This window comes from Cyprinodon tularosa, unplaced genomic scaffold, assembly GCF_016077235.1.
Source record: "Cyprinodon tularosa strain WSP-4 unplaced genomic scaffold, ASM1607723v1 ctg2, whole genome shotgun sequence".
NCBI classification, from domain to species: domain Eukaryota; kingdom Metazoa; phylum Chordata; class Actinopteri; order Cyprinodontiformes; family Cyprinodontidae; genus Cyprinodon; species Cyprinodon tularosa.
In genome coordinates, this window is record NW_024038733.1 from 1099713 (window position 1) to 1118480 (window position 18768).

Below are 18768 nucleotides of genomic sequence, written 5' to 3' on the forward strand. Positions count from 1 at the left end.
AAGTCTAGTTAATTAAGAGGATTTTATTTTAAATAGTTTAACGAGTTTGGCTGCCTTTCAATGGATCTTCAGATGAACATTACCATCCATTCTCCATACTGGCTGAGCTGAAAAAGGCTTCCACCCACATCCGCACCAAATTCCATTTAGGGTTAGCTAGTTAGAAACATGCAGATAGGGAAAATACACACTTGGCAGAAGGTTCCTCAACTAATGGAGTGGAAATATCTGGATGTGGAAAAAAAGAGAATAATAAAATCCAGCCACATGCATTATAGCAGCACAAAGATAATCTCTGGCATGCTACACCAGCAAATATCGCCATCTTTAAGTCTCTCCATTATCTGCAAACTTGTGGGTGGTTAGAGTACATTATGGAGAAGTCTTTTGCAGTCAACCTCCATCAGAGAGCGGGTGCACAGATTCTGCAGCAATCGCAGTTCAACCCCACACCTCTGCCAAGAGAAGCATCGACCCGAGCGCAGTTGTATTTTTTTGGAAAGCCCTTGGGCCATCCCATCCATATTAATAACATTTGGAACTCCTTCCAAGAGGAGGATATTTGTTCATTTTTCTTATTTAATCAGATGGGAACGGCTCCAGCGGTCAGGCACCCTGGGAGTCAAACACAAACATCCCAAAGGGGGGCCTCTCTGTGTGACCCCAACACAGGTCACCATACGCCCAGCATGTAAGTACAGGCAGGGGGCCCAAAGGAGGGAGGAGTGGGGCGCTGATAAAGAAAGATTTATCCCACAGCTCCTACAAGCTCCCCTCGTTGCAGAAAAGCAACTTTAACGGAGGGGTTTGCACAATACTTGCTTTAATCAACCGAATGAGCAGCTCTAACGATGCACTCCCTAAAAAGAGACAAACATGCGCTGTCACCCTGTGATGCGACACCTCCTCCTCATTATTAAAACATCAGCCGAATTGCAGTACAACCTTAGGTTACCGTCCTTGTCCACCACCAGCTGCATGTGCAACTGTCTGTGTAAGAATTGCATTTGTACTCCAATACGTGGCCTCAAACGCAAAACGATGCACTGACTCGTGCTCATTGACGCTCCCCCCTTTTTCAGATCCATCCACCCAGTCTCTAATAATATCTGCCAAGTCAACAATAAACCTGATGGATTGCTTGTGTTTCTAGCCTCCGGCACTGTTTACAGAGCAAACCACAATTAATTTATGAAAATATCTATATCTCTAAGTCTGCAAGTTGCTGAGCATCGACCTTAATCGAGGTTTTTGTATGAAAAAAAAGGCTTTTAGCTTTTAACAAGACCTGCTGATTAAATGTTTTCAACGCCTAAGCAACACCTAGTTGGTAGAAGAGACATATCATGCGTAAAATGGTGAGAGTGCTGGTTTTATATATTCAATCTTAACTCTCGAAAACACTGTTTAGTGAAATGCTCAATATTTTGTGAAGGATCTACTTTTTATCATTCAGTGGGGCTTGTTTATTCCTTTGCCTTCGAGGGATAGTTTCAAATTTATTAAAGCTGTTCATATTTTACCTGCAGAAATATAAATAATTGAATACATATACGTGTAAATGAAAATAAAGGGATGTACTTTCAGGGGATGTCAGTGAGCATCCACAGCTCCATTATGCCATATATTCACACACCTTTCATGTCTGAATCAACAGGCTCTTAATTGTGATTACAAGATGAAGAAGAAGGTCAGCGAAGAGTCATTTTAGCAATAAAACCACTTTAATACCTGCAAGTATGCATAGTAGAAGGAAGTCACGTTCGGAACGAGAATCTCTTACACACGTATGGACACACACTGCCGACCTTTTCACAATCCTTCTGACATTTACAGACCCTGTGCAGAAGAGGATCGGACAGCTCATTTCCATAATGATAGGACCGAACCATGACAGCCATTAACGCTAAAAACCAAACCAAGACCAAGACCCCTCAGGGACTAATGAGACACTAAGGACTTTTTTTTTAGTAGGCAAAAGAAAAATAATCTCCTCTTGTGATCCATCAATTAGATTCCCCTTAATGGACGGAGTACGGTGCTCTTTCTCTGCTGTGATGATGAATAGTCCTAGTCTTGGCAGGACTACACTGTTCACACCATGTGCAGGGAAGTAGTTAGATGTAATAGTTTGAGCTATGCACACAAAGGACTGCCAAAAGAAATTGAGTGCGTGAATGTGTGTGTGTTTGAGAAGGCAGGTTATGCTCAATTACCTTGAAAAGCTTGGGAATTCAGATCATTTATAAATACTACTACAATATCAGTGGATATGATCGTAGAACCGAAGTAAAAAGTTTAAGCAGGGAAAATAAATCCTAAGTGTTGGCAGCAGACCATGACGAGGTCACATGTGGTTTATTTTTCCTGTCCGTCTGCGGCGTAAGTTGTTCTCGTCATAAACAGGCCAGCCTTGAGTCTGGAGAGAAAGGTGGAGAGGGGAGGGGCGGGCTATTTGAATGACCCAATGACTACCATCACTCAGACAAAAGCAGTGGACAGGATAGAGCCAAAGATAAAGAAGCGGGAGGGGAGACGAGAACAAGGCCCCTATGTGCTCAACAGTAGAGGTGTGGGGGTGGGGGGTGGGTTGGCGGGAGAGAGAGAGAGAGAGAGGACGGTTTTTAGTGACGGGTGGGGGTCTCCTGTCTTAATCGCTTTTTGCCTGTTGAGTTTTCCAGCCAATCCACTATCTCGGTCTCTGCAAAGCAAAGCAGCAGGGGGGCTGAAAATCCACCTGCTTTCTTGAACCTGATGAGAATAATTAGGAGCCAGGCTGCATATGAAGGAGTTTTGCAGCAAGCTTTCAGGTAAACAAAAAACTAAATAACAACCAAAAAATATTTTCCAGCCCCCCCACCACCACCGAGCAACTTCACTGCTCGCCCTGCATGCCCACCGGTTTCTCAGGCAGCTCAGCATACCATCCAACCCCCCCCCCGCAAACATGCAGCTTACTCAGCCATAAAGACAATGCTGCTATGGCGTTACCCACAAGCCCACCCTTCTTCTTAAAAAAAACATCGCCATGGTAATGGGGCAAGCTTTTCTGACCCACATCCATGATTCTTTCAAATGTTTGGGAGTAAGAGGGCGGGGGTGGGCATTACAGAGTCATTTCAGAGCTTAAACTGGGAACCCACCTGCCTGCTTTGATTAAGGTATGCATTCTGCATTTATGTAAACAGAAATATTACACAAGCCAACCTTAATTAAAACCCCATAAACTCTATATTGGATTTTTCATTAGAATCCAAGCCATATTAAACCACTAACTGAATTAAATCACAGCCCTCGCATGCAGATTTAAGGTGGAAGTAAGTGGTTGCTGTCAAAGTCTCAACAGGAAAGGGAAAGAGAAAAAATGCAAAGCAGACCAAAAGAAAGTTTGATTTGTTTCTACAGTTGTTGTGATTTAAACAAAAATGGAAGTAAGAGGTTTCAATCTAGAGCAATGAAATGTTTTCAATGAAGAGAAACTAAAAGCAATCCCGGCTGAGCCTAGTATTCTTCTATGCTCATAAATATGTAAAACCTTTTGTGTCTTATTTCCCCATTTTTCTCCCTTCCTGTAAGAACACTTCATGAGCTGCTAAATGAAATCATACCAAGCAGGTCCACAACACGAAACCTAAGGAAAAACAAGTAAATATAAAAGGATGTTGATTCTGAATCCTGATTTTAAAAACAACAGCACATATACTCAACCACACTGCAGTCTACCCCCCAACCAGAAATGGCTCAGTAGCTGTGCCAGAGTGTGAGATCTAGTCCTACATTCTTGCCCCAATTACATCACAAAACAAATAGATGGCCTAGCAAAGCAAAGAAAAGAAAAAAAAAGATGAACTGGTTTAATGCCACACACAAATATGCTAATGAAACTGCATACCAGGAATGCCCTACTCAGAGTAACTTATTTTTTTTTTTGTAGAGGGGTGGGTGGTGCACATATAACATTAAAAAATGATAGTCATTTAGAATGGAGCTAAAATTAGCCTGCAAAGTGTTTAACTTAATCAGGAGTTTCTCAATTTAATGTTCAATGATGGAAAAGGGGGGGGGAAAAAACACTAAGCATTTTTATTAAATTTTGGCAGCAGTTCGTCAATCTTTTGTCTAACAAAAAAAAAAAAAAAAAATAGGAGGGTTGTTTTTTGACTGAATACATGAAGTACAAATCAATGGAATTACATTTTTTTTTATTTTATTCCGATTTGATACTGATATTGCACCTTTGAGAACTGACCAATACCAATATCGGCCCGATATGATATCAACACAAATCATCCATACCTTTAAAACTTACTTTGTAGTGTTAAATGTCAGAAAAAAGGATTAATCAAGTGATATTAAATATTAGCCAACACCAATATGAAAACAAATGACCCATCTATGATAAGCCAACAGGTTACATAAACTTTACATGGTAGCAGAGTGTTTTAATCAGCATGCCAATATCAGAGATTTTAGGTGCAGGGCAATATATTTTGATATTACTTTTTTTGCCTGATAGCGGACAGATATCCAGTGTGGGACTGGGACATCCCTACAAGTCAAGCAGGATAATTCAACCCGCAGTTGAAAAGGTTCATTTGGAGAGGCATATTTAATAAGTAAGGATGTCCCAATATGATACTGAAGGACATTGCTCCAAAATCAGCCAAAAAACTAATATCGGAATGCATCATCTGGTCTCTAAAATCTCCAAAATAAGCATAATATTCTGCTTAAAGTTGATGTAACCCATTGGTTAATAATAAATGGGTCAATTGTCCTCATATATCCATTGTTGTGGACAATTGTTCTCTGTTTGGGTAACTTCCCCTGATCAGGCGTTTTCTAACATGCCACAATTGAAATGGTGTAATAAAAGTATGTATGATTTGGGCTAATATTGTACCAGTTTATAATCAGTATCAGTCAACACTCAAAGCTGTAATATCAGCTTAATTTGGAATTCATATGGCTGTATCAAGCCATCCGGTAATACTGCAGCAAACTGGGCTTCTTACAGTGATTTAAGTAGAAGCTGCCAATTCATTTTAGGTCACATGTACACACACTCACCTGTCTCCTGATGATCAGAGATAGCATGTAAAGAGTTTTGAAACCAGCTTTGACCAATACAGAAATTGAGTTTATGCTAAACTCAAACATGCAACGAAAATCATCGGTTAATGATGATTGCCAGGCAAAAAATAAAAAGGTTTACATGGCATCAAGTTAGTAAAGACGACTAGTTCTCTCAAAGTTTATTTTTTTAATGTCTTGAAAGAAATGACCTAGCAGATATGCCCACTAATGATCCTTTGCATCCATAAAGCTTGTTTGAACAATCTAATAACCTGCCTGAGCTTTGCTTTAAAAATATATTAATCAGGATTATTCTAGACTGAAAACTAATAAGGAGACTTAATGTTTCCATCAGAGGCTGTTTCATAACAAGCATGATATCCTTCTGAAGAAACTTCAATCATGAAATCTACTACCTTCAGCTTCCCTTCAGCATTAACAAAGTATATCTGAATTAAGATGGCGGCTGCGTGAGTGTTTTGTGTTGCAGACTGCTCTGCCAAACAAACTTTTTTCGAAAGATATGGCCTTCAATTATCTCTAATTACTGAAACATGTTGTAGAACTTAAAGTTATATGAAAATTGCAGCCGACTTTTTGTTTCAAGAAACGTTCTGACGCTTTAGCAAGCCCTAAGATGCAGTCAGGTGCAAATGAAGTTCTCCTGGACGCGCTCCAGCAATTAAAGTCCGAAATGGTGCGTCATTTTGATGCAAGAATGGACACTATCCAGAGTAACTTGGAAACAATAAAGCTCTCGCTTTCAAATTTAGGAGAGCATGTCTCGCAGCTTGAGCAGAGAGTTAGCAGCAACGAGGACAACATCTCTGATTATGGGAAACGAATGGAAGTATTAGAAAAGGAAAACGCATACCTGCGCGCCAAGCTGGATGATATCGAAAACCGAAGCCGGGCTTACAATCTTCGCTTTGTCCACGTTCCGGAAAAATCGGAGGGAAAGGATACTCGTGGATTTATCTCCAACCTGATTGTTCACCTCTTCGGGAGTGAAAACTTCCCTACACCCCCGGCCATTGAGAAGGCCCATCGCTCCCCTGCGCAACAGCAACCCAAGGTGAAGGCGCAGCGCTCCGAGGCGCAGCAAGCAAAGAAGGGGGCAAATCGCCATCCAACACAGCAAACACAGGACAACGTCAAGCCAAGAGTGATCATGGTGAGATTTCTCAGTCTTCAGGACAGAGAGAAAGTCCTTCGACTGGCCAGAGAAAAGCAGCAACTTGTCTACAATGGTGAGCGGATTCATATATTTCCCGACTTCAGTGCGGCTGTGATCAACAAACGGCGTGAATTCGATGACATTAAAAAACAGCTTAAGCAACGTAAACTGGACTATCACATGACTTTCCCTGCTATACTTGTAGTCGATATCAACGGGAAACCTGTGCAGTTTAAAACACCCAACGCTGCGCTTCAGTTTCTGCAGGAAATTGGAAATGCTGACTGACTCAACTTTGAGTTTAGCCTATTGTATATGAGTTCAGAAGATGCTGCAATTGTTTCATACCTTTTTTCCCCTTCTTCTGTTTCTTTTCTTTTTCTTTTTTCTTTTTTTTTTTTTTTTTTTTTTTTCCTTTGAAGGCAATGAATGATATGGAAAACTGAATACTCGTGAAAGACACTCCTTAATTGTCCCTTTGCTCAAAACTGAGATACTTTGCATTTGGTATGATAAGCAGCCCTCTGTTGACATATAGGCCTATTATTGGATTGCACATTTATGTGCTGTTTTGGTGCGCCCTACAACGGGCCTTTCTCTGTTTTAGTTATGATAGATGCTGCCTTTTGTGGACTTAATGGGAAATTAAGAAGTAAAAGAATAATCATAATATTTTGTGTATGCTGGCAGATAGTCTACTTTCTTTTTCGGTCAAGGCTATATATGTGTGTTTGTGTGTGTGTGGTGAGATGTGTGTGTATGTGTGTGTTGCTCTTCTATCCTACGCTGTGTCCTGCTCTCTCTTATTTGGTTCTATTTGAATATGGGTAAAGGTTTATTTATCATTCACTTAAATATCAGGAGCTTACCTCACAAAATTGATCTCCTAAGAGCTTGGCTTTCTTATAACAAACCTGCTGTCATTACTGTTTCTGAAACTTGGTTACAAAATAAAATATGTGATGCTGAAATAAGCCTAGAGGGTTACACCCTATATCGAGCAGATAGAGGCAGTCGTGGTGGAGGTGTTGCTACCTATATATCTTCTACTTTGACCTCAGAGGTTGTTAGTCCAAATGAAAGCCCATTGCACTTTGAGTGCCTCTTTGTGAGACTACGTTTTGATCATAAACAACTGATTATTGGTAATATCTACAGGCCTCCTAACTCTCCTTCCGAATCTATTAATAATATTCTTGCCACTATTAATTCACTTAATTGTTCTGATGAACTTATTGTTCTGGGTGATTTCAACCGAAACTGGCTCGACAGGTCTTCAGCTAAGGAGAAGAGTTTATTGGAAAGCCTGCATCTCACTCAGATAATACAGGAACCCACAAGAGTGGCTGGGAGTTCCAGATCTCTCTTAGACTGGATCTTGGTCACTCATCCCAACAGAATAGCTGATTCTGGTATTTTATCAGATTGCTTCAGTGACCACTCGGTTATCTTCTGTGTATGGAAAATAAGATTGCCACGATTGCCATCTAAAATAATTAAAGTAAGACAACATAAAAACTTTTCTGAAGATTCCTTTATTAATGATTTGCTAAATATCAATTGGTCTAGGTTAGAACTTATTCCTTATGTTGGGGATGCTTGGACTTTTTTTCATACTGAGGTACACAATGTGATTGACAAGCATGCACCATGGGTATCGGTGAAAGTCAAGGGTAGGCATCTACCATGGATTGATGGTGACCTGTTGCATCTTTTTAAGGAAAGGGATAAGGCCTGGAAGCGTTACCAATCAACAAAAGCTATGGTTGATGGGATCGAATATAAGAGATTACGTAATATCTGTACTGTGAAAACAAGGAATGCAAAGTCAAATTACTATAAGACAGCATTGTCTAATGACTTCACTAGTCCAAAACAATTTTGGAAAAAACTTAACAGCTTATTGAATAAACCTGCTGTGAATTCTCCTCTATCGCTTCGTGTAAATGATAAAATTAGTAGTGACCCTGCTACTGTGGCTGATGCATTTAACCAACATTTTTCCTCTGTAAGCAAATTATGCCCATCTAATCTATTCCATTCCAATCTTGTAAATTCACCAGTAGCCAATACTTCTTTTACACTAACTACAATAACTCCTACTGAAGTGCAACAGGCTATCTCTGATACTAAATCTGGTAGTGCTGGTCCTGATGGTCTGGAAATTAAGTTTATTAAGATTGCATCTCACATCCTGGCATTTCCACTATGCTATCTATTTAATTTATCCATATCCACATCTGAAGTTCCAGCCATGTGGAAGTATGCTAGAGTAACACCTATACATAAAAGTGGTGATCCACTTGACCCAAATAACTATAGACCAATTTCGATTATTAATACTGTGGCAAAAATATTTGAAAAAATTATTTTTAAGCGATTGTTTAAATATGTCAATGACTTCTCTGTCCTTTCTGAGATGCAATCAGGTTTCAGACCAAACTACTCTACCACTACTGCCCTCACAAAGTTTGTCAATGATGTTACATCCTCTTTAGACAATAACATGCCTACTGGAGCAATATTTATAGATCTCACCAAGGCTTTTGATTTGGTCAATCACTATTTACTTCTTGACAAACTGCATGGTATCGGTCTGTGTAAGCAGTCACTTTTTTGGTTTAATTCTTATCTTCATTTAAGACGTCAGTCGGTGGCTTTCAATGGCTGTCTTTCTCAGTACACAGTTATGGAAAATGGGGTTCCGCAAGGTTCATGCTTAGGCCCTCTGTTGTTCTCTATATTCATAAATGACCTTCCAAAAGTATGCTCAAACTGTAATATCCTGCTGTATGCTGACGATACAGTTATTTACTCTGCTAAACCTGACATTAGTTTGATTGAGTCTTCATTGCAATCAGACTTTGATGATATTCAGAAGTGGTTTACAGCGAATGGGCTCATACTTAATAAGACTAAGTCTTACAGTATGCTTTTTGACAACAGGACAACCCGTTTTAAGCAAGATCATACTCTGTCAATAAGGTTTCTGGATGATACTCTTATGGAGAATGTGGAAGAATTTAAATATTTGGGCCTACTGCTTGACTCCAATCTTTCCTTCAAGTCACATATTGACTCCGTTGTCAAGAAAATTAATTTCAATCTTAGACTCTTATATTGCTCTATAAATTGTTTCACTCAACAGATCAGACTACGAATTGTAACACAGCTTTTATTTCCAATCCTTGATTACGCTGACATTGTGTATATGAATACAACAGAATCACACCTTAAATCTCTAAATGTTGTTTTCAACAGTCTCTGTCGATTTGTGTTGAGATGCCCATACCTTACCCACCATTGTCACATGTATCAGCAACTTAACCTCTTATCACCTAAGACTAGACGGCAGTTACACTGGTTTCAGTTTATTTATAAATGTTTTTTCTTTAATTATCCATCCTATTTACAAAACCATTTGAATCCATATAGGTCTACTTATGGACTTAGACATCTTGATCATTTGTTCTTTTCTGTTCCAAGAATATCTAAAGAAATAGGAAGACGTGCCTTCAGATTTAAAGCCCCTTCTGACTGGAATAGCTTACCCAGATCACTGAGATCAATTTCATCTTTTCCTCACTTTAAATCATCCTTATTAAGTTTTCTGCATTCAAGAGACCAGTGCACCTGCTTTCCTGGCCGTGGTCCTTAAAACAAAACAAAACAAAAAGTTATGTACCTGCTGCTGTACCTATATTCATGTGTGCGGTTGTGCATATATACATGCTTATTTTTCCTTCTGATCTTTTTTATTTATTTAACTGATTTTCCAATTGTGGGTTTTCTCCTGAGTACTTTACTTGTATTTTATTCTTATTTTATTTCTGCTTAGTGTTCTATATATATAGATACATATATTTTCTATTTGTTTGTTTACCTGCATAAATATATTTGTGTAGAGATGTTGGACTGTTTAGCTTGTAGTGATGAAGAGCTTTGGTATGGATGTGTGACTGTGTGTATTGTTTGTCTCTGTTGTTCTTGGGACCCCCTCGAAAACGAGATGGATCATCTCAAGGGGCTATCCCTTAATAAAAGAAAAGAATTGAATTTCTGTATTACATTATTCTGTAAGTTTAGTTCATTTGGTGCATTGGGTGAATTTAATCAGTGGAAAAAAACAGGATCTAGAAGAATTTTAGTAAATTAACCTTAAATTCAACAGATCTAGTTCCACAGTTGCTTAAAATGGATTGAATTAAATCATAACCATTCAATCATTTCATATGTTCTCTAACAGTTGATTTTAAGAGTGAAGCTGTGGATACCTGAGCTCAGGGATGGAAAACACCTGAAATATTTATTTGGCCAGGAAGCAAGACTGATACTGTCACTTTAAGGCAATAGTTACTAAATAACAGCAAACCACCACACACGCGCGCAAGCGCGCACACAAACATCTAACACAGTGATATTGCCTATAACCTGTTGTCTATGCTCTGTCTATGCATTTTAAACTACTTGTCTTGTAGCTGAAACTCTCTCCATTTTTATCTGAGGGGTTGTCTCCCTTCCATTTTTACTCTACTGAAGTGTAACTAATAGATTATAAAGTGTGGAAAGAGGGGGAAAGAAGCAGGAAAGGCAGGAGTGGTGATGTGGGATTGATAGTCGCGCGCACCCAGAACACCTGTTTCACAGCGGAGCCACACCTTAGAGGAGAATGAAAATGGCGTTGAGTCACCACCGAAACTCAGGTCAAGGACCAATGACCGAAAACCCCGCAGCAATCCGGAAATCAGGATACTGATTACACAATACGACCTGATGTTTTTCAAGTTTTTTTTTTTTTAACTAAACTTTCCGAAATATAAAAAAGTAGTTAAAATGAGCGCTTTGGCACTACCTGCGTCAAAGCGTGTCATCACCCGGACAGGTGGTTTATGTGTCAGAAAATACCAATAGAACTAAAATCTATTCAAATGGAAATAGTTTCTTACCGTGTTGGGTGAGTATCGACGCCGCAACGCAGAGCAGTCCGATCATTTTTACGCACACACTTCGGGCGTAAAACCTCGCCATTATGGTCCTCTTAAAAGCGCACAGTCTCTCCAGAACAATTTAAAAACAGATGAAACACCTTTAGAAAATATGTAATGTTGATCAGAAAGTCTGTGTCACTGAAGGCAAATGAAAAAAAAAAACAACTTTTAATTAATGTCAGTCGAGTGACGAGCCTCCGTTTACTTTTGGTCTAAATGAATTTTTAAAATCCGTGTGAGTTCGTCACAGGTGAATATTTCCCCTCGCAGCAGCAGCTGGTGCTCAGGATGTAATGAGGTGCTTCACCGCGTCTCTGCTTCGCAACTGGTCTCTGAGAGCGCACTAGTGTGTGTGAGTGTGTATGTGGGAATGACTGGGTGATGTCATCAGAGAGGCGTCACAGACAGCCGTCCCTGAAAAAAAAAAACAATTAGGTCTTAGTGACCGCAGGATCAAATGCAGGAAGAGGGAAGCACACGGGAACTTGTTGAAATTGCCTCAAGCATTCTTTTTACATATACCTCAACTTGGATGACAGCTTTCACTTGGGATGGCACCTAAACTGATCAGCAGGTGTTCTGCTAAGTGGTTTTGCATTTATTTGTTCGGGAAAATGTAGTTTATATTGGCTTCATGGGGGATTTATAATCTATTTCGCACACATAATAAAAAATCTTAAACCGATTTAAACATTTTCATGGATGCATTTTTTTTATAAAGATGCGTTTTTCTATTGATTCTAAACGCTCACTTCAAACTATCCCATGTAAATGTCATCACACCCAGAAAACACATCCACCCCAGAAATGACTTTGTCTTCTATTAAAGTCTTTCATGGACGAACGATGAAACAGGGGATTATTGCGCCCCCTGCTGCTTGCTTCTTCAAAAAGGCACACAATTGCCCCTCTGATATAAATTATGCCCCTCAAAATCTATACACACCCATAAAGAAATCTGGGAAGCAACACAAAGTCAGATCAATCAGTTACAAAAAAAGAAAAAAAAAAGGTTCTTGCATCTATTTACTGACTCCACAAAATGAAACTAACTGATTCATACAACATTCATATAACAATGTATATTGCCATAGACTTTAACTTCTGCCTGGGTCAATGGTAGATCTCCGTTAACCATTTATTTCAAACGATATTCTATCAGAAATGTAATTCAAAGCTGAAACTCATCTGAAGTTTTTTTTTTTTTTCCAGATAATTTTTTCATGAGTATAGCTTGCAGCAAATAAGAAGAGTTGGTGGAAATTATACATTGAAGCAACTTGATATTGGGGTAATCAGCCTGTGTTTCAGGTCAGGCTTCTTGACTGCTTCTTTGTACACGACCCCTTTTAAGATTTAAAACAGTCAATAAGTTATCCAAACTCATCCAAACAGAGCCATGGGGATCAATCATCAGAGGCAGCACAACCCCCTGGATTCTGAGAGTATTAGTGGCTTTCATTTGTGCACCTTTAACAGTACTAAGTTCTCCTCTCTACGGAGATTCCAGTTCCAGTCAGTTCCTGTTCCTAGTAATACTAGTTTACTTTTACATAAATTCTTTGAATGCTTACTTCATGCATCGGCTGAATTATAAGGTCTCTTTTAGCCAGTTTTAATCTAAAGCAAATAAAGAGAGCTAATAGAGCTAGTGACAGTAAATGCTGAACCAATATTGTTTCTCTGTCTTGGAGAGAAACAGGGCTAAGCACTGAAAAACATGGTCAACACTTTAATTGAAGCTGTTGACAGCAGGAGTCCAGCTGATGCCTTCCTCCAGGATGGTGTCACAGCTAAACAGAGCGCCACTGTAGTCACATTACATTAAGTTTCTGATGAGAAAAAGTAGGTGGAACAAACATTTATTGGATGAAAAAACAAAAAATGTAGATCAGAAGAACAGAAATAGAATGAAGCAAAATGCTGAAAAGTGGTCCCTATTTCCTCCGGCATCACAAGCCTATATCAGCATTACTATAGAGATAGCTCAGGATAACCTAAGTCACTCTAACAATAAGCTTTATCAAAAAGGGAAGTTTTAAGACTAGTCTTAAAGTAGAGGCTGTGCAGGAGATGAGAGAGGCTGGACTACTTTCTACTGCGGAGAAAATCTTTGTGGATAAGCAGAGGGTTGGGATGGGTCTGCTTGTCTCTCCCCAGCTCAGCCATTTTGTACTGAAATTCACCCCGATGAATGAGAGGGTCACATTCCTGCGCCTTGGGGAAGGGAGGATTCCATCATTCTGCCTATGGGCTTCAACACCCATTTGGGGAACAACACTGACACCTCGAGGGGTCATGGAAGTCATGGATTGTTTATAATGAGCAGCATGTTCAAGCATTAGGACTAGTATTGTGCCAATACCTTTTTTTGGCCCCAATACCGATACCTGATACGTGGCTTTGCACTATTGGCCAATACTGATACCATACCAATACTATCTGTTTTAAATTGATGTGTGTGTGTGTGTGTGTGTGTGTGTGTGTGTGTGTGTGTGTGTGTGTGTGTGTGTGTGTGTGTGTGTGTGTGTGTGTGTGTGTGTGTGTGTGTGTGTGTGTGTGTGTGTGTGTGTGTGTGTGTGTGTGAACAAATGCATACTATTTGGATGTAAAATAATTGCCATCATGGCTTTTTCAAGCTGCAGCCTACCTTTGTTAAGCAGGAAAAAGACTTATACAAAGTGAATCCAGTAGAACTTTTTATTTCCTAATTGACATGGGTGACAATAGTTGAATAAACTTTTGGCTCTCAGAATGGTATCGCTACCCTATTTGTCGGTACTCACCGATACCGATACCACCGTTTTAGTGCAATATTGGGGCCCCGCCCAATACTGGTATCCGGCAGGTCCTAATTGCAACACTAATTAGGACATCTATCGGTGGATTTGGCACCAGGACACTCTAAGCCAGCGATTGATTATCAATTTTCTAGTTGTATCCTCTGACCTTGGAATTGACAGCTCAATATAACTATAGCTCTGTGTGAGTTGGGCAACTGTATTTAAAAATTAATCTTGGACTGCTGTTATTCTCATCTGTTTATGTGAAGAAATACACTGCTCTTGTTTTACGAAAGGTCGGTCTATACAGCAGTAGACTTTTTTTCCATATTAAGTAAACATCTCTTAAGTTCCTTAATATTATGGTTATAAGTATGCAGATCTGGATAAAATGAGGGAGCTAACGATTACTTTAGTGGTAAGAATCACAACTAGCTAGCTTTAACATCTTAAACAACCTAAAAATAGACATAAACCTACATTCTATTATATAAGCTTTTTCTAAGTTAAGATTATCATACACATGCAGCCCATAATAAAATGTGTGCCTTAGGATTACCCAAACCAACATCAACATATTTAGATGTTTGGATTATTCCCAAAATCTAAAAGTTTATTTTTAAATTAGCCATTGTATAGCATTTTTAATAAATTATCAATAATATAGAACAGATTTTATGCCTGATATATGCTCTACAATATTCATTTTTATGTGGTGTTGCATGACAGAAGCATTATCTGGTTTAGGTCTAATCCTTATACCCATGTGTTTTACAGCCAATGTAATTACATCTCTGCAAGTCCCCTTTTTTAAAGAGCTCTGAAAGCCTTTCTCTGTTCTGCTCTTATTTCCCACTTCCTCTGCAGCTTGTGTCTAGAGAGTGTTCCTGATGTGCAAATTTGAAAGTCTCAGATAATAATCAGAGGTCACCTTATGTTCTGCTCACCCGTACACCAAACTTTGAGTTGATATTTTCTACTTCTATAGATTCATACGCCTGTGAAAAAGGAGCATAATTTGAGTTTGCTCGCCTCTCCTAACCCACCCATAGATTATGCAGCAACTGTCATTCAGACAAACAGTTGTGTGGTTTAATTGGCAAAGACATTTTGCTGTGAGAATGATAAAACTTGCAGCATCCTTCTGGCAATGCAGCTTGTAAAGACCCCCCCATCACTGTCAGCACCACCACCCTCAGCCCCAATTGCATTGCTGCTAATGCTAAATTGTATGTATTCATGGTAGAATAAGGAGCTTTAAAGACTGTGGCCACGAAATGAAGGATTTTATTTCTGTTCCTCCACACATTCACCCATTTTCATACCCATACTAAATTGACCTTCACACTTTCTATTTTCCCACCACCAATTTTACTGTATGCCATGCACCCCCCCACTGTCTCTTCATCTGTACTTCCTTCCTTCCTCTCCTTTAACCCGTGTCATTCAATTTCCTCCGTCCACTCGTCCTTCAATTCCTCCTGCTGTTCACACCGTCCTCCATCGCTATGCTCTCCGGGGGTCTGTGGCAGCGATAATGAGCCGCATAGTTAACAGATATTAGCTCATTGGTGGTGGATTCATTAGACTGAACCAAGGCTGATGGTGATTATTTACTCATATAGGAGGAGAAGGAGACGGGGGCACTGGATCAGTTCCTTGCTATGACTCCTTTGAAGTTAAACTGGTCCCTTCATAAACCCTTTCACACTTCTCCTCTCCCCTCTGTTTCTCATTTTGCATCAGTACTCCTAGTGAGTTACTCCTTCCTCCCATTCTTCCTTTTTTTGCCTCTTTTTCTGTCATTACTCACCCACAGTACATATCTACTTTCCTTCCTTTTCAATCTCTCCATACAGCCCCACACCCCCAGTGGTAATTATGAAAAAATCTGTAATAGTGCTCTGAGGAGCTGATAATACCTTTAGCTTAATTGAAGACAATTACAGGATGTAAAGACATGTTGCCCAGGGGTTGCTGTGTACCCGTACCAACCTTAACTCTCTATGTCTTTCAGTTTTCATCTTTCAGCCTCTCACTTTCTGTTGCACCTCTCTATTTAACACGTGCCTTTTGGCATTCTTTAATCTCACTGATAGGGTCAAATGTTATTTTTGGAGATTTGAGGCTTCAAAGTTTTGAAAAAATAGAAAAGGAATACATATTTATTTTAAAGACCTTAACATTTCACACGACCAAAAATACACACGTGTGGGTTTTATTTTCAGCATGAAATAAATATAGAACATTCAACTTTACTAATTTTTAAAAACAGCAATTTGGTGTCCAGGTTTAGACTTAGATGTTCTTTTAAGCACATAGGGTCAAAATTAAGTATTTTTACACCTTTATTAAATGTAATTAAATATTCTTAGGGTAATTGCTGAGAAACCAATTTAATACATTTCAGTTTATTTATATAGTGCCAATTCACCTTATAGGGCAGTTTACAGAGACAATTTAATCAGAACATACAGTCTTATGGCTTTAAAGTTTTCTATTATTAAATTTAATTAAATATTCTTAGGGGAATTGCTAGGAAACCAATTTAATTCATTTCAGTTTATTTATATAGTGCCAATTCACCTTTTAGGCACTTTAAAGAGACAATTAGAACATACAGTCTTATGGCTTTAAAGTTTTCTATCTAATAAAAAACCGGCTGATTGAGTCATTGACTCGACAGCAATCCCTCACATTCACCTTTATTGTTGCCAGTCAGTTCTCTGGAATGTATATGATTGCATGTCTAACTCCAAGTTTAATTAGAGATTTTAGATGATCCAAAAGTTGGTTGGATTCCAGACACTAACCATGCTGGGACTATTGCCATGTTGGATTACCTACTTTCATCAAAAAGGTAAACTATGTAATTGTTTATTTTAGGTGATGTTGAAGAGCATGAGAAAACTCTCCCTATTTTCTATGCGTATCATTTGTGTAATGTACCAGGGTGACAAACTCATGATGTTATCACTACCTATCACGTGTTTTGTGTTATGATTTGTTTTTGTTTCTGGTTTTCTTTTATTGCCATCATTGCCTTTTATGTATGTTCTACAAATTTTGCTATGTTTAGATGTTTAGTTAATTTCTATGTTTTCATAATTTTTCTTAAGTTTACTGTCTTGTACGTTCTTGGACCGAAGGCTACCTGACAATCAGACCACAGTTTGTGAGACTGAAGGGTCAGTTGTCTACTAAATAGTCAGCACTACAGGGGGGAGCAACACAGGGGACAGTACTAGCACATTTCCTTTTTACTCTGTACACCTCTGACTTCCAGTACCACACAGAGTCCTTTCACCTGCATTGGGTGCATCAAAGATGGACAAGAAGCTGTCAAGTTGAGTGGAGGTTTGTAGAGGACACAAATGGAGAGAAGGAGGCAGAGATGGTTTCTTCCAGATTTAATGATGAGGGTGGTGGCAACAGAAGCATTAATCAAGAAATAACGACCAGGGAACACATGAACCAGAACTTAAGGTAACACAAAACTTCAGGAGGGAATGAGGAGAATCCAGCATCAGAGAAAATGTCTTAAATAAGTTCAACAAGCTAATAAGTCTGGCTCTGTTGTAGGAACTCCTCCTGAATGTATTTAGATAATTTCAAAAATAATAATTCTTCATATAGTGAAGAACATTATGGACAACATCTTCTTCAGAAGATTCTAAAACAACATCAGAGTGTCTTCAGTCAGAGGCTTCTCCAGATATGGTGCAAGACAGACCACTACAGAAGATCCTTCCTGCCAGCAGTTATCAACACCCATAAGAACCCTATGAAAAAATGCTCTTGAATTACTGAAAGGTTTCATTTCCGTTTGGGATTCATAAAGTAATTATTAATTGAATTGAATTAGAATTTTCATCCAAGCAACATTATTTAATCCCCTGATCTTTAATGTTACTTACCACACTCTTCCATTATAATGAATTCTTTGTATGTGGCTTGTTCGCTCTGTTTCAGACCTGTGTGCTTTCTACTTTTATCATCAAAGGCCTGATCATAATTATTCTGAGGACCTGTCTGCATTTAGGTTTGGCTCACAGTCTGCATAATATAACACACTGCTGACTCAGTATTCTTAAGAGTCAAGCATTACACTAGAAACGTGTGGTCTTTGCTGATTTGTAGGGTAATAATACTTGAGCCAGTCAATTTCTAAGGTCAAAACCACCTTGACTCCATCAAACTTATTCAAACATCCTTTTTGGCAAATGTCCCAATTTTGTCCCAAAGCCGGTTGTGTTTTAACAACATGCTGCTTCAATCATATAGTTTCCTGGATTGTTAAAGATAGACACAACCAGGAGACGTTAATCCCAAATCCATATCAGTTAAACCAAAATGGTTTTGGAAGGGATAAGTCAGTCCAACTTTAACTTCTAAAATAGCTCCAGACTCACATCCTCTTGGGCATTTTTAGATTATTCTTCAAAGTTGTGTCTCCAACAGGAAACCAACTAATTAGAATGTTGGTCAATCTTTCTGATAAGAAGAGTGGTCCAGACATATGCAGTTTGATAATCACTCTTATCCAGCTCAGATTTAGCAAGGAGACAATAAGTCATGCTTCCTTCTGTCTGCAGTGAAGATGGAAACATCTTTAAAAAGTCGCTTTTGTGCAGTTAAAAAGTCTAAACGATTGCTTAGTGCTCTTTTTAGCATGAAATTCTGAGGTGATCAAATAAGGTTTTAATGATTTTAATCATAATCAATTGGAACTTTTATCTTAGCA

At 38.9% G+C, this 18768-nt stretch overlaps 1 protein-coding gene across 2 annotated transcripts in view; it reads right to left on the reverse strand.

Moving 5' to 3' along the window:
* The window catches only part of si:ch73-22o12.1 (nectin-2), a 121222-nt gene extending 109632 nt beyond the window's left edge, over nt 1–11590 (reverse strand). Inside the window, exon 1 of one of the 2 annotated variants that reach the window (XM_038284182.1) lies at nt 11200–11589. In XM_038284182.1, coding sequence (XP_038140110.1) covers nt 11200–11281 — 82 coding nt within the window. In that variant the 5' untranslated portion in view covers nt 11282–11589. Of the gene's footprint in view, nt 1–11199 lie in introns of both variants that reach the window. The other variant, XM_038284181.1, reaches the window with a different exon arrangement.
* Nucleotides 11591–18768: the final 7178 nt, after the last annotated feature.